This window comes from Erpetoichthys calabaricus, chromosome 10 (assembly GCF_900747795.2).
Source record: "Erpetoichthys calabaricus chromosome 10, fErpCal1.3, whole genome shotgun sequence".
Classification (NCBI taxonomy): domain Eukaryota; kingdom Metazoa; phylum Chordata; class Cladistia; order Polypteriformes; family Polypteridae; genus Erpetoichthys; species Erpetoichthys calabaricus.
The window spans coordinates 112,892,190-112,905,104 of NC_041403.2; the positions used below are offsets into that span (position 1 = coordinate 112,892,190).

Here is a 12,915-nt window from a genome sequence, read left to right on the forward strand (position 1 = left end):
AAATATTGTAAGTCTGTACAATTGCACAGATGTGTAACAATCCAATGTTATTTAATTGCACTACAAAGCTTGTTTTTATTTATTTTGCCAACTCAGTAGGTTGACATGTAAAAACCTAACTTATTTGTATGGAAAACATTGCATGGAAGTTAATTACTTATCCCTGCTGCATCTTGAAAGAGATAACAAAATACCATTTTCAAAAACATCAGTCACGTAATGTTTGTTGCAGTGGCATAAGGGGTTTGCCATTGGCCTCCAAAGCCAGTCACGTTAAGTTTAAGATCCGTCCCTGCTATCCTGTCCAATCACAATTCTTTTAACTCATTTTTACCAACATCTGTACGGCAAGTCAACTAACCATTTAGATTTAACAATTAGAATCACTTAAGATGCTTTGAGACATATTTTGATAATTTTAAGTGAAATAAAGATATCTGTATATAAATCTATTTTAAGATATTTCTTAAAGACATTTTTAGCGACATTGTGGCTATTTTAAGAACATATTGAAAAAATTTTAATTCGTTTTTAAGATATATTAAATACATTTTGGGATATCTTGAAATAACATTGTGTATTCTGTATATAAAATGTACTTTAATATATTAAAATAACTTCCTGTAAAATTTCCTATGTTTTCTGTCATTTTACAATATCTCAAAATACATTTTATATATTTTGAAATGCAGGGGATGCTATTTTAAGAAATCCATTTAGACATCTTAGAATGTGTTTCAGATATCTCAAATGGCACTATAGATGTTTTTCATAAAATGGGCCCTATTTCTATATACTATATATTAAATGAGCTTCAGATATCTGAAAAGCTGAACTGCATTTTAGGGTATCTGAAACACATTCTAAAATGCAGTCTCTAAATATGAATTTGTTTTTCCATACACATGAACTCGTCAGCAGGTGGTGCCAGACACCTTAATATTCAGGATGAGTGAATGTTATTTATAGTTGTCCATTTGTAATGTTTTTGGATTTGGATTTGATATACTATGTCAGTCACCAGAGAGAAATTAATATATTTTATTTGAAAAGGTAGAAAGCTACTTTGGCTGTGTATTTTCATATTCAACAGATGAATTTTACAATCCAAGTGATAATTTGTTGGTTGTATGGTAAATGCAGCCTAAATACCATAATGTTCAGTTTTAAAGGACACCACTGACTTCTTAAAAAAACTGTCTGCTTTAGGCCCCTTACCTGAGGGAATCTTACTGGCTACAATGGATGTTGAGGCACTTTACACAAACATCCCCCATGATGATGGCATATTGGCATGTGAAATGTACCTCAGACAACATGATTTACCCACAACATCAGTAATAGAAATGATAAAATTCACTCTGACACATAATTTATTCTCTTTTGGACAAGATTTTTACTTGCAAAAAATGGGGATTGCATTGGGCTGTCGGTTTGCACCTCTCTATGAAAACATTTATGGCAAAATTGGAGGAAGATTTCATGTCAATGTGCATCGTAAAACCAATGTTGTATCTCCATTACATAGATGACATCTTCATAATCTGGACTGCCAGTGAGAAGGACCTCCTCCATTTTCATACTGAATATAATTCTTTTCACCCCAACATAAAGCTGAAGCTGAATGACTCAAAAACAGAAGTCAGCTTTCTTGACACCACCGTTCAACTGAAAGACAACACCCTTGTAACTTCTGTTTTTCACAAACCAACAGACAGACAGACCTACCTAAGAAGTGATAGCTTCCACCCCAATAATATAAGGGCCTCCATTATTTTCAGCCAGGCAATACAATACAATCTTATTTGCTCAGACCTGACAGAACGGGATAAACAACTGCAGGAGATCAGACAAGATTTCATCAAACAAGGTTACACCCCCAAAACAACAGACACTCAAATAAGAAGAGCTACTGCCATACCCAGAGACAACCTTCTGGAATATAAAAACAAAGACAACAAGAACCGCATCCCCCTTGTTGTCACCTACAACCCACATCTTGAAGCACTTCAAAAAATTATAAAAACTTCAGCCAATACTAAACAATGACCAAACACTGAAAAATGTATTTCCTGAACCTCCCCTCCTGACATACAGACAACCACCAAACCTTCAGCAACTAATTGTCCGAAGCTCCCTAAGTGAACCAACAGAAAATGGCACATCTCCATGCCTACAGAAAAGATGCAAAACATGTGCCCACATTTATGATACAGACCGTATAGTTATACCACACTGCCGACTTGAACATCACATAAAGGGATCATTTTCCTACAGATCATCTAATGTGGTCTACCTAATTCTCTGCATGAAATGTTCTGACACTGCACTCTATGTGGGAGAAACTGGACAAACACTCCACCAGAGAATGAATTTACACAGGTTCCACATTAAATGTGGCAACACAGATGTTCCTGTAGCAGCCCACTTCCAACAGCCATGGACACTGAGAGAGACTTTAAAGTCACAGTGCTTATGGGCAACATCAAAACACAGCAAGAGAGAAAAGAATGGGAAGTTAAACTCATGCTAAAATTTAACACATTGCAACATGGTGTGCATAGAGACAAGAGTTTTATGGTCAGGTATGAGGATTGTTTGCATCTCTCAGACTGACACAGATAACCTGTCTACAGATCCACATTGTTTTGAAAAACTCATTTGAAACTTCTAAAGACTTTGTTGTACAGTTATCTTATCCAAAGATCTTGACCATACATTGTTGTTCTCTCTTGTTAAATGAACCATAGCCTGAAGGAATCTATTATTTTTTTACATTTAAGATTTCTCACTTAAAGACTTACCAATGTTGTTACTTGTCCTAGTTTGTATATAAACACAGGGAACTCCAGTCTCTGTATTACATCTTGCCTGAAGAAGGGGTTTGAGTTGCCTCAAAAGCTTGCATATTGTAATCTTTTTAGTTAGCCAATAAAAGGTGTCATTTTGCTTGACTTTTCACTTCACACAGTACTTGTATTTTAAGCAATGCCTCGTTTCACATGCTGTCTAACTTTGAGTTCAATGATTTTTGAACTTTTTAAAATGTTTAAATATATATAAAAAAAGCATAAATAGTATTAAGCGCAAATCACAGTGAATGTATGGATTCCTATTTTGTTTCACCACTTGATACAAGATGGATCAATGAATAATGTAGCTGATAAATCAATAAAGCAAATCACCTTATATTACTTTTCATTTCACAGTGTTGTGAAGGATAAGAAGGTGCTGTTGATCCACTCTTCAACTAAAAATAAACACCAAGAAAGTCAAACTTATACAAAAAAATGGTGCATTTATTATAAATACTGTAAATGACACAAAAGATTAACTGAACTACAAAGTGGACAAACAATAAACACTAATTTGTACTTGGTTCTTCCTATAACAGGTCTTGTTAGAATATGTGTAAATGCCACATGGGTTGGACGGGCATCCCAGCCCTGCTTAGTACTTGCATTACAAAAAATTATAATTTTGAATAAATGGAAAGCTGATTTTATCAGGAGAGCATTGAAAAAATATTTTTTGTCTATACAGAAGACAACATTTGAAGATCAAGAGTTTGTAGATATTGTAAAGATAGTTCAGAGTAAATTTTTAATTTTGTCTTCAAAATAACAGAATAAAGCAGCTGTAAAATTATGAAAAGTATGGTTGTGCAGACACAGCAGGCTGGAGAGAGTTTAGAATACTGCAGTTCAGTACATCAAAGTAAATTACTTAAGACAGACATTAACTGAATTATTTTACCAATGTCTTATTCTCATCTTCACTTGTTTACATCACTTTTTAACAACTAAATTCCTCTTTTTAAAATTGGAATTTATACACTTTAGAAAAGTAGAAGAATCGGAAGTGGTTCTCTGATATAGTACCTAATTCTCAAGTTTAGTCCTGGAGGGCCGCACTAGCTGCAGGTGTTTGTTCCAACCCAATTGTTTCATGATTAGAAGCCAATATTGCTGCTGAAGCAGTTACTCCTCAACCAGCATTTGTTTGCTACATTGGCTTGACTTGTTTTTTAGGTTTCCAAAACCTTAATTGCTGTTTTTATTCTTAAACAGCTCCATTCACTGTGTTTAAATTGCTTCTTGTTTTCTGAACCAGTTTCCGATTAACAATGACATGCAAAAGAAATAAAAAACAGCAGCTCATCTTCTAACTTGGTCCTATTTACAACTGTTACATCATGAAATATCTGTTTTCAATAAAATATCTGGACTAAGAATTACTAACCTGTGCATAGCATTTAGGAAAAATATATAATACTAGAATGACTTTATGTGGCAGAATGAAAATACTAAACAACTATAAATTCAATTAGAAGTTTTGTTATCCATAAGGATTGGCTTCTAATTAAGCAACATGAACCTAAACATTTTTCTGTCAAATAATTAAAGTATTGTGCATTTGTGTCGATAATTTCTTACATGCACATTTTCACTGTAAAGTCCTCTTATTTTATGAATGTTGGCAGGAACAGAACTCATTTGTAACTTGGGAGAAGCCTGTATTATAATATAAAACAGAGCATTTGTTCAAGCATTGTTAAACTCATTCATTACAACTCAGAGTTGTATGGTTCTGAGCTCAACAAAAAATAAATAGATCAGACAAGTCCTTGATAGGGCATGCACCAACACATCAACACCAGGAAAGTGTACGTCTGACCTAGCAAATATGCAATTACATTGTAATTAGTAACACAAAGTGTTGGTCTTCAGGTAAAATTTCTGATCTTTAGCCTGTAGCGAATTTTTATGTCCTTTTTGGGCTGTAACATTCCAAATCCATATCGGCTCACATCTACCTCTGGAAGAGAAGCTTCGGAATCACACAACTCCACATCGAAGGCCATAAGCATGATAAAGATAAACCTGTAGAAGGAAAAAATAGAAAATGGACTACAGTTGTCTTAAAATGTTGGCATATTAACATTAATTTTTGAGTGGCACATTAGCACAGTGGTAGCACGTCACACACATGCGCTTGAGAGAAGGATGATGGGCTCAAATGATGTTATTTCTCAGCCAGACCTTGGGTTGGTGCTCTCATCAGATTCTTACTCCTTTTGTCCACCTGCAGACCAGCAGAAGAACCAGCCAAACAGTGACGTCACCACCAACCCTCCCTCTGATGACATCACTTCATTCCATCCCCAATGAGATCTTCCTCCTCAGAACCCACTTACTGAAGACATCACTTCCTCTTCCAGTCACCCTGTTCCATCCCCTGCCTGTGTCCGACCATTATAAAATTCTCTATCTGTATTCAGTTTTGTTTTGAACTTCACTTGTAACAACATGTTTTTTGCTGCTTTTTCAGTATATTTGGTGGCCATCCCCAAACCTTTTTGAGTCTCCTGTTCTCTTTATTTCACACTATGGGTTTGAACACAATATTGGTTGCGGTTTGTGGATGCATAAAGTTCACAGATTTCTCCTGGTACCCCAGACTCTTTTCCATATCCCAAAGATATGTATATTTAAAATGTCTTGGGATTTGTGTGTCTGTGTGTGTGGGGGGCTGAAACAGGCAAAACAATACGATATAGAACTGGCCCTAAAAATCCATTTTTCTTTTATAAAAATCTAAACAATATTCATAAGAAGATGAAACATTTTGAGCTGATATAATGTGATCTGCATGCTTCAATGTATAGATATTCTGAGTCTGATTGTTCAGATGTTTACAGATTAAAAGTAGATGGTACATCAGAATTGATTGGTTTTATAAACAAGCCATAAAACAAACGTGAATGGTTTTCTGAAGAAACGTCTGCGTTATGCTTTTGGAATTCAGTACTAAAAATGTCAGCACTAGTATTGCACAATTTGCTTTGAGTGGGATGTTATTACTTTTTTCTTAACCATAATTAAGAAATTTTCAAGAATATATCAGTAGCTTCTAGATTTTTTCAATTTGGTTCTGTTATTCTTTTTCCTTTTAGCATTTCTTTCTTTCTTTCTGAGTTCATACAGCCACTTTATTGTTTGTTACAATTATCTTCTTTTGCTGCTGTTGTGATGTTTTATATAGAGATGTAATGACATTATATATATGCGTTTGTGAATGCCAGATTTACAGCACGCTCTTATGCATGCCTCACTGCATTCAAGCAGCACTGTTTTAAAGCATGTAAATATGTTTTGTACTTTATGACATTTCACTCTATTCTTCACAGACCTTGTTCTATAGAGATAATAAGATAATATAGGTAATTATATAAGATAATTTATCACAACCTAAGACACCTTTAAAGGGAAGTAAAATATGTAATTTTGCTTATGTTAACTGAACAAGTTCAGCCCAGCAATTTATCAGTTTTCAGTTCTTATCTGTTACATTTAATAATTTGACTCAAAAATTTAATAAAATAGAGCATTTAGTAAGTGAATAACAGCTGGTTATTTCTGCTGTATATGTGACAAATTGTTTGACTTTGAAAAGTTTCGGCACTTTAATATTTTCATTGATAAAGGTGGGAGGAGTAGCAATTGGGCATTAAAAGGTTGCTACAATGCTGGGAAAATTGCATCACAAAGGAAGGTGACTATGTAGAAAAGTGATGTAATTTGTTTTTGAAAATCTTAATAAATGCAATTTTTAAAAAGTGTGGAAACTTTTTGAACGTCACTTGTATCTTCAGTGTAAATTGATCAAATTATCCATTTATTTGTATCGATTTAGCAGTTTTGTACAAATTACGTATATGATCAAATTGTGATCTCTATGGTGAATTTCCATGTTTCTCTGTGATGAATAGGAAAATCCAGTATTCTGGCTTTAAATCGCATACTCGGTTGTTTCATGTGTTGAGTTTACACACTTTTCTTGAGTTTGTGGGGCTTTCCTCTGAGCATTCTGGTTCTTCCCCCATATCCTCAAAGCCATGCATGTTACGGTAATTGGTAATTCTAAATTGGTCCTGAGAACGTAAGTGTGGATGTGGTGCTTGAGTGTCAAAGCCCTGAGATGGACTGACACCCTGATAAGGGCCATTTCCTGCTTTGTGCCAAGGGTAGGCTCTGACCGTTGTGATCCTGAATTGGATTAAACAGTTCTGAAAATGTTGTGTTATGTTACAGTTACTTTTGTATCAAGAATAAAACTTGATGTTATGCCTGTAATTGTATTGATCTTCAAAGATAATATAAAGAAATTAAAATATTTAAAGAATTAAGGTAGTAAGTAATGAGTCATAAAATGTTTTATGCAATAATGCCCGAAAATCTAATTAGAGATTCTCACTTATACCTTGAAGCCTGAAGGAAACTTTATAAAATGTAGCACTGGTTAGAATATTCACACTATCTTAAAAAATACAAAACTATAGCAAAAGGCATTGCTTAGTTGATGGATTGTATTTTCTGAGTCTACTTTAGGTTACACCAAGGTCTACGAAGGCAATATCTCGATCAAGGCAGATCAAACTCATGCATGTGCCCATGAACATCCATACCAACCAATCCAGACACAAGGGTTTATGTTACATTTATCTTTGGAGTGTGAAAGTACAGTAGTATCAGGAGAAATGCCACAAGAACATGGGAAAAAAATAAGACAAACGTCACTCAAATTTCTGAAGTTATAGTCACTTTGTTACATGATAATATGGCAGTTTCTTTGCATAAGAAAACCAAGAGAACACTTTGGGTCTCAAAGCAATGCCACAAACAGGGGACAGGTGAAGAGAATTCCTCTCCCAAAATAGACAACCCAGAAGTCTAGAAACGTCCCAGCATGATACAAAAGCAAAAAATTCAAAAAGCAGAAATTCCACATACTTCAGGACACTTACTGTTTAATGCTGTTGATTGCAAATTGTCGTCCCACACAGATGTTTCTCCCTGCTCCCCATGGCATGCTGGAGTACTTAAGCTTTTTATCCCCTTTAAAGAAATCTGTTTTAGGGGAGCCGTCTTGGTTTAAAAATCGATTATACTTGAATTTCTGTGACAAAGAAACAGATAATAAGGTTCTGATTTTTTTATTCAGCCTGTTATCATTCAATTGTGTAAAGACCAGCTATCTTAAAAGTCTGTGCTAAATAAGAATAAACTGAATTGGATTGAGCTATGACCCTGAATTGAGATTGCAGTTTGTAAATTCAGAAAAAGAATGAATGTACTGTACAGATAAAAAAAAATGTATTTACTAAATATTAATAAAATGTGTGTGGTTTTAAAATATTACCAGAAATGCCACAGAGTGGAGCCACTTGCTTATGTGAGCCGGAGATGGCATTTGAATTTACTTTTACTTTATTGTAGTAAAACATTCAGCCTGAGTTTTTGGATTGTAAATTTTCTTAGCACCAGAGATGTAAAATAATGAAGCACATGCAGCTACTTTACTTAAGTTTCTATTTGTACTGCAGGTCAGGTTAGGGAAGCATGCGCTGGTACAGCAATTTTGCTGCCCCCACCACGCGACAATACAGCTCAGGGTCGTGTACTGCACTGGAGTAATTCATTTAGGGCTACTATTATACCTCACTACATTTATCAGTCAAATACTATACTTTTTTCTTAATTACATTTTCCGGCAAGTCCTTCTTCCATAGTCCAAACTACTGCAAATTCTAAAAGAGTCCAATCACGTGAGTGGTCAACTTAGTTATAGTTCGGCCTTGCTCATATGCTGCGAATAGAATGCTGTAAATCATTCAAAAATAAAAGTGCAATAGTGCACCTTCTGCTGCTCATTTGGTAGGTCATTCCCATGCTTCCTGCTCACTGCTGAGACAAGGTAACTTAGTCTGCACTTTCCCTATGGTCGTATTTGAAAACAGAACCTAAAGAAGTCTCTGTTTTCTAGAATTCACTTTCAAATTTAAAGAAGCATGATGAAGTGTTTATATGGTATCCTGAAATCCAAAAAGCAGTGTCTTTTTAATCTTGTGTAAACAAGGTTCTTGGGGCACAAGTCTTGAGACCACAAGATTTTATATATATATATATATATATATAATGGGCGGCACGGTGGCGCAGTGGGTAGCGCTGCTGCCTCGCAGTTGGGAGATCTGGGGACCTGGGTTCGCTTCCCGGGTCCTCCCTGCGTGGAGTTTGCATGTTCTCCCCATGTCTGCGTGGGTTTCCTCCGGGAGCTCCGGTTTCCTCCCACAGTCCAAAGACATGCAGATTTCAGTTCTTATCTGTTACATTTAATAATTTGACTCAAAAATTTAATAAAATAGAGCATTTAGTAAGTGAATAACAGCTGGTTATTTCTGCTGTATATGTGACAAATTGTTTGACTTCGAAAAGTTTCGGCACTTTAATATTTTCATGGATGGATGGATGGATGGATGGATATATATATATATATATATATATATATATATATATATATATATATATATATATATATATATATATATATATATATATATATATAATATATATATATATATATATATATATATTTTATTACATTATATTATATTATATATACAGTATATTGTATTCTTATGAGCCCAGTTAATGAAACAATAGAGTGAACCCTGCTGTAATAATGACTGGTTAAGTGGGGGAGACAGACCTGGGGTTTAAGTGAGAACTTGTGTCCTGTGAGTGGTTAAGGGAGTGATGCCAAGGTATTGTTGTCCAATGTTTTGTGAGAGTTAATAAATGGGTTGTCAGCTTTCCTTCAAGCAGAGATAAGTTTTTTTTTTGTTGTTGCTACTTTATTGTCTATGAGCTCTGGAAACTCTAAAAGTACAACTGCCTGGCAACTACAATCTATTGGTGCCACAGTGGTTAAGCAAAATATAGTGGCTTATTATGTGAATATTCTAGTTTAGTGTGCAAGGGTGAGCTTTAAGTAGCAATATATTTTGTATAGGTAAATTATTAGATCATTAATGCATATCTCTGGTATACATCTTCTGGAGAGTTAATAATATACCTTGAATTTAATAGTGGGTTAATTATAAAAGGAAATATTCAGCATAAAAAATTATTGAAATGACTGACTTCAGAAAGGATAATTTAGAACCTTGAGTATTACATAAAGGAAAGGACAATAGAAGTAGAATGGCAGAACTCATCTGCAAGTCACATTCTTTTATTTCTTGTATTGATGGCAAATACATGTTATGGAGATCAGCCTTGACATGTACTCAAAAATATTTCTGTTCCTTCTAGATCTGAAACTGCAAACTGTAATAAATTGTCAAAATATAATCAAAAATTACAGTAAGAAAGGGCAAAGCTAGCTGTCTGTTATGCATTAAGTGGAATATACTGTATACTGACATTTAGAAGCACCCTTTGAAGCAGCCAAAAGGAGAACACCAAAATTGTCCATTACTCCATACTGAAGGAAGGAAAACACCGTTTCTTGCCAATACAGCATTGGGTATTTACTGACTTTATTGCTCTAACAGATGCTGGCTGAAGGGACTGGCTCTCATATGCATAAGGTTGAATTCCTGTTTGTACCTCATATTTATAGTAGATGTCTAATTTATGCTGAGCACTATTTTATTTTGAAGGACAATCTTACAGTAGCATTGGTGTAATACTGGTAATTGATTACCATAGAAACTACAGACTTTTTCATTCAGCCTCATTAAAGAAATATTGAGGTAGATTTATTTTCAATAAGTATTTTTACACAGCTCTGAATGACAACATTACTTAAATCTTCATCAGTTCACTGTAGCTTGTAGTTAGAATACCTGACCAAATAGTTAGACCTTGTCTAGGCAGCATTCAGTGCAATGTGGCATCAAACACAAAGCAAGAGGCCAAAACTTCCAATAACAACATCATATATTCAATTATATCATTTTAGGATTGAAAAAGTGGTTTTAACTACTAACAATGGGTTCTCCAAATATTCTTGACATGGTTAAGACTGTCACCCCCATCGGTGACAGAAGTAAACCATTCTACTGTAGGAGAGGACCATAAGACAGATAGCACAGTGTGGCAAGCGGTGGGGGGCGGTACTTAGCCGAGACGCCCGAAAGAGCCAGAAGAGGGACTACGCCTCCTCCGGACCACGAGAGGGCAACCGCCCTGGATGATATGGGGACCGTGGGAACAGAGCATGCAAGCTCAACCCTATAGGGGTCACCGCCAGGGTGCGCCCAGATGCCTGAAGAGCCCTGGCCCTCAGCACTTCCGCCACACCCGAAAGTGCTGGGGGGACGAAGACCAAGGACACCCAAAGTGCTTCCGGGTACACAGCCGGTACTTCCGCCACACCAGGAAGTGCTGGCGGAAGTTCATCGGGAGGCACCTGGAGCACATCCGGGTGAACATAAAAGGGGCCGCCTCCCTCCATTCGGCAGCTGGAGTCGGGTGGAAGAGGACGAAGCCTGGAGTAGAGGAGTGGAGGTGGTCAGGAGAAGAGGCATTTGAGAGAGAGGCCTGGACTAAGGGAGTTTGATGCTGAGGCACTGGGGTGTGCGTGTTACACTTTATTGTAAATAGTAGTTGTAAATAAACGTGTCTGGTGATTTAAATGATGTCTACCTGTCTGTGTCCGGGCTGTATCCCACAACAGCTTGGCCTCTATAATGTTAATTGATTTATTTTGTACTTAGGAAGCACTTGATGTGGAAATGATGGCATGTGACACATATGACGTTGGTGAGCCAATGAATTTATACACAAATTCAATTTAGGAATAATGCAAATGAATATCTAAGTATTGTGTCAAGTTTAGTTCCCTTTGCAACCTCCATCAATGTAGGTACATTTACCTCAGGTTCATAGTGGACCTCAGGATCCATTTGTGGACTTAGATAGGGAAAGAGACATATTCGTTCTCCCTTCTTCAAGTTGTACTGCTGACCATCAGCCATAGTCAGTGTCATATTCTGAAGAATTTCCCTGGTTATGAAGGGAGCTGCTGTCATACGGAGAGTCTCATTCAAGGTGCTGTCTGAAAACACAAGCAAGATTTATTGCACATGCAGGCTATTTTGACAACTACAGTACTTCAAAATTTAGGAAACAATCCTCCTTTTTTTAAATCAAGACAATATGAAACCAGCGCTGTCAGGGTTTAACTGAGAAAAGTAGATGCAACAACTAAACAGCAAAGGTAGTCTTGAGATTCGGTTTTTGTTGAACATACTGTAGCTCTCCTTGCTAACATCATGTTAGAAACATAAAAATTTATTATGGATCCCGAAATAAAAAATATATATGTCTTAGATTTATTCCAATTCCAAGATCACCAAACTATTATTTTTTGTTTGTACAATTTATACATCTTTACAAGGAATCTTAATTCCTTCAAGTGGTTGTCATCAGAAATTAATTAATCAGCTTTCAATTCTAATATTCTTAAGAATTATAAATCAGTTTCCAAGGTTCTTGTCATTTTTCCTCTCAAAAGTAATCTTAAAAAATAGTACTTTGGACTTCTAGTGCAATTTTAAAAAATTGAATGTTTTTTAAAATTTTTCATTCTGGGTTTTGTTTGGGTCAGAAAAACAAGCAACTTTTACTAGCATTGTTAACAATGATCCAATATTATTTTATACTGGAAATAAGGCAAATGCACTTGAGAGAAGCAGCTTCTCACAAAGCTAACCATGCTGTGTCATTGCAGTTTCAAGTATAATCATTCTCACACGTTACAGGCATTTATATAATTCTCATGAAAAATAAAACAATTAGGTGGAATAGCCTTCACCTACAGGACCATAAATAGGAATTATCTGTCTGTCAAATTAGATGATGTACCAGGAGTCTCAGTAATTAAATCAAAGCATCACACCATCAAGTGATAACATTGCCAATATGGATGCTAGTGCTGCAGTGCACTGTAAACCACCCAGGGCAGGGCTGTTCAGTCTGTTTGCTTAGGTTCACCAGACTTTTCCCATTCTAAAAATTGTGGAACCATCAACTCCATCCCCAAAACTGCATCAACTTTTTTCTTATT

The 12,915-nt window shown here is 35.7% G+C and overlaps 1 protein-coding gene across 1 annotated transcript in view; it reads right to left on the minus strand.

Moving 5' to 3' along the window:
* Positions 1-3,278: 3,278 nt before the first annotated feature.
* The window catches only part of ptgis (prostaglandin I2 (prostacyclin) synthase), a 76,106-nt gene continuing 66,469 nt past the window's right edge, over positions 3,279-12,915 (minus strand). Inside the window, exons 8-10 of the mRNA XM_028811736.2 lie at positions 11,723-11,904; positions 7,808-7,959; positions 3,279-4,883 (exon numbers count right to left, since the gene is read on the minus strand). Of these exons, the coding sequence (XP_028667569.2) occupies positions 4,727-4,883; positions 7,808-7,959; positions 11,723-11,904 (491 nt within the window). The 3' untranslated portion in view covers positions 3,279-4,726. The remainder of the gene's footprint in view (positions 4,884-7,807; positions 7,960-11,722; positions 11,905-12,915) is intronic.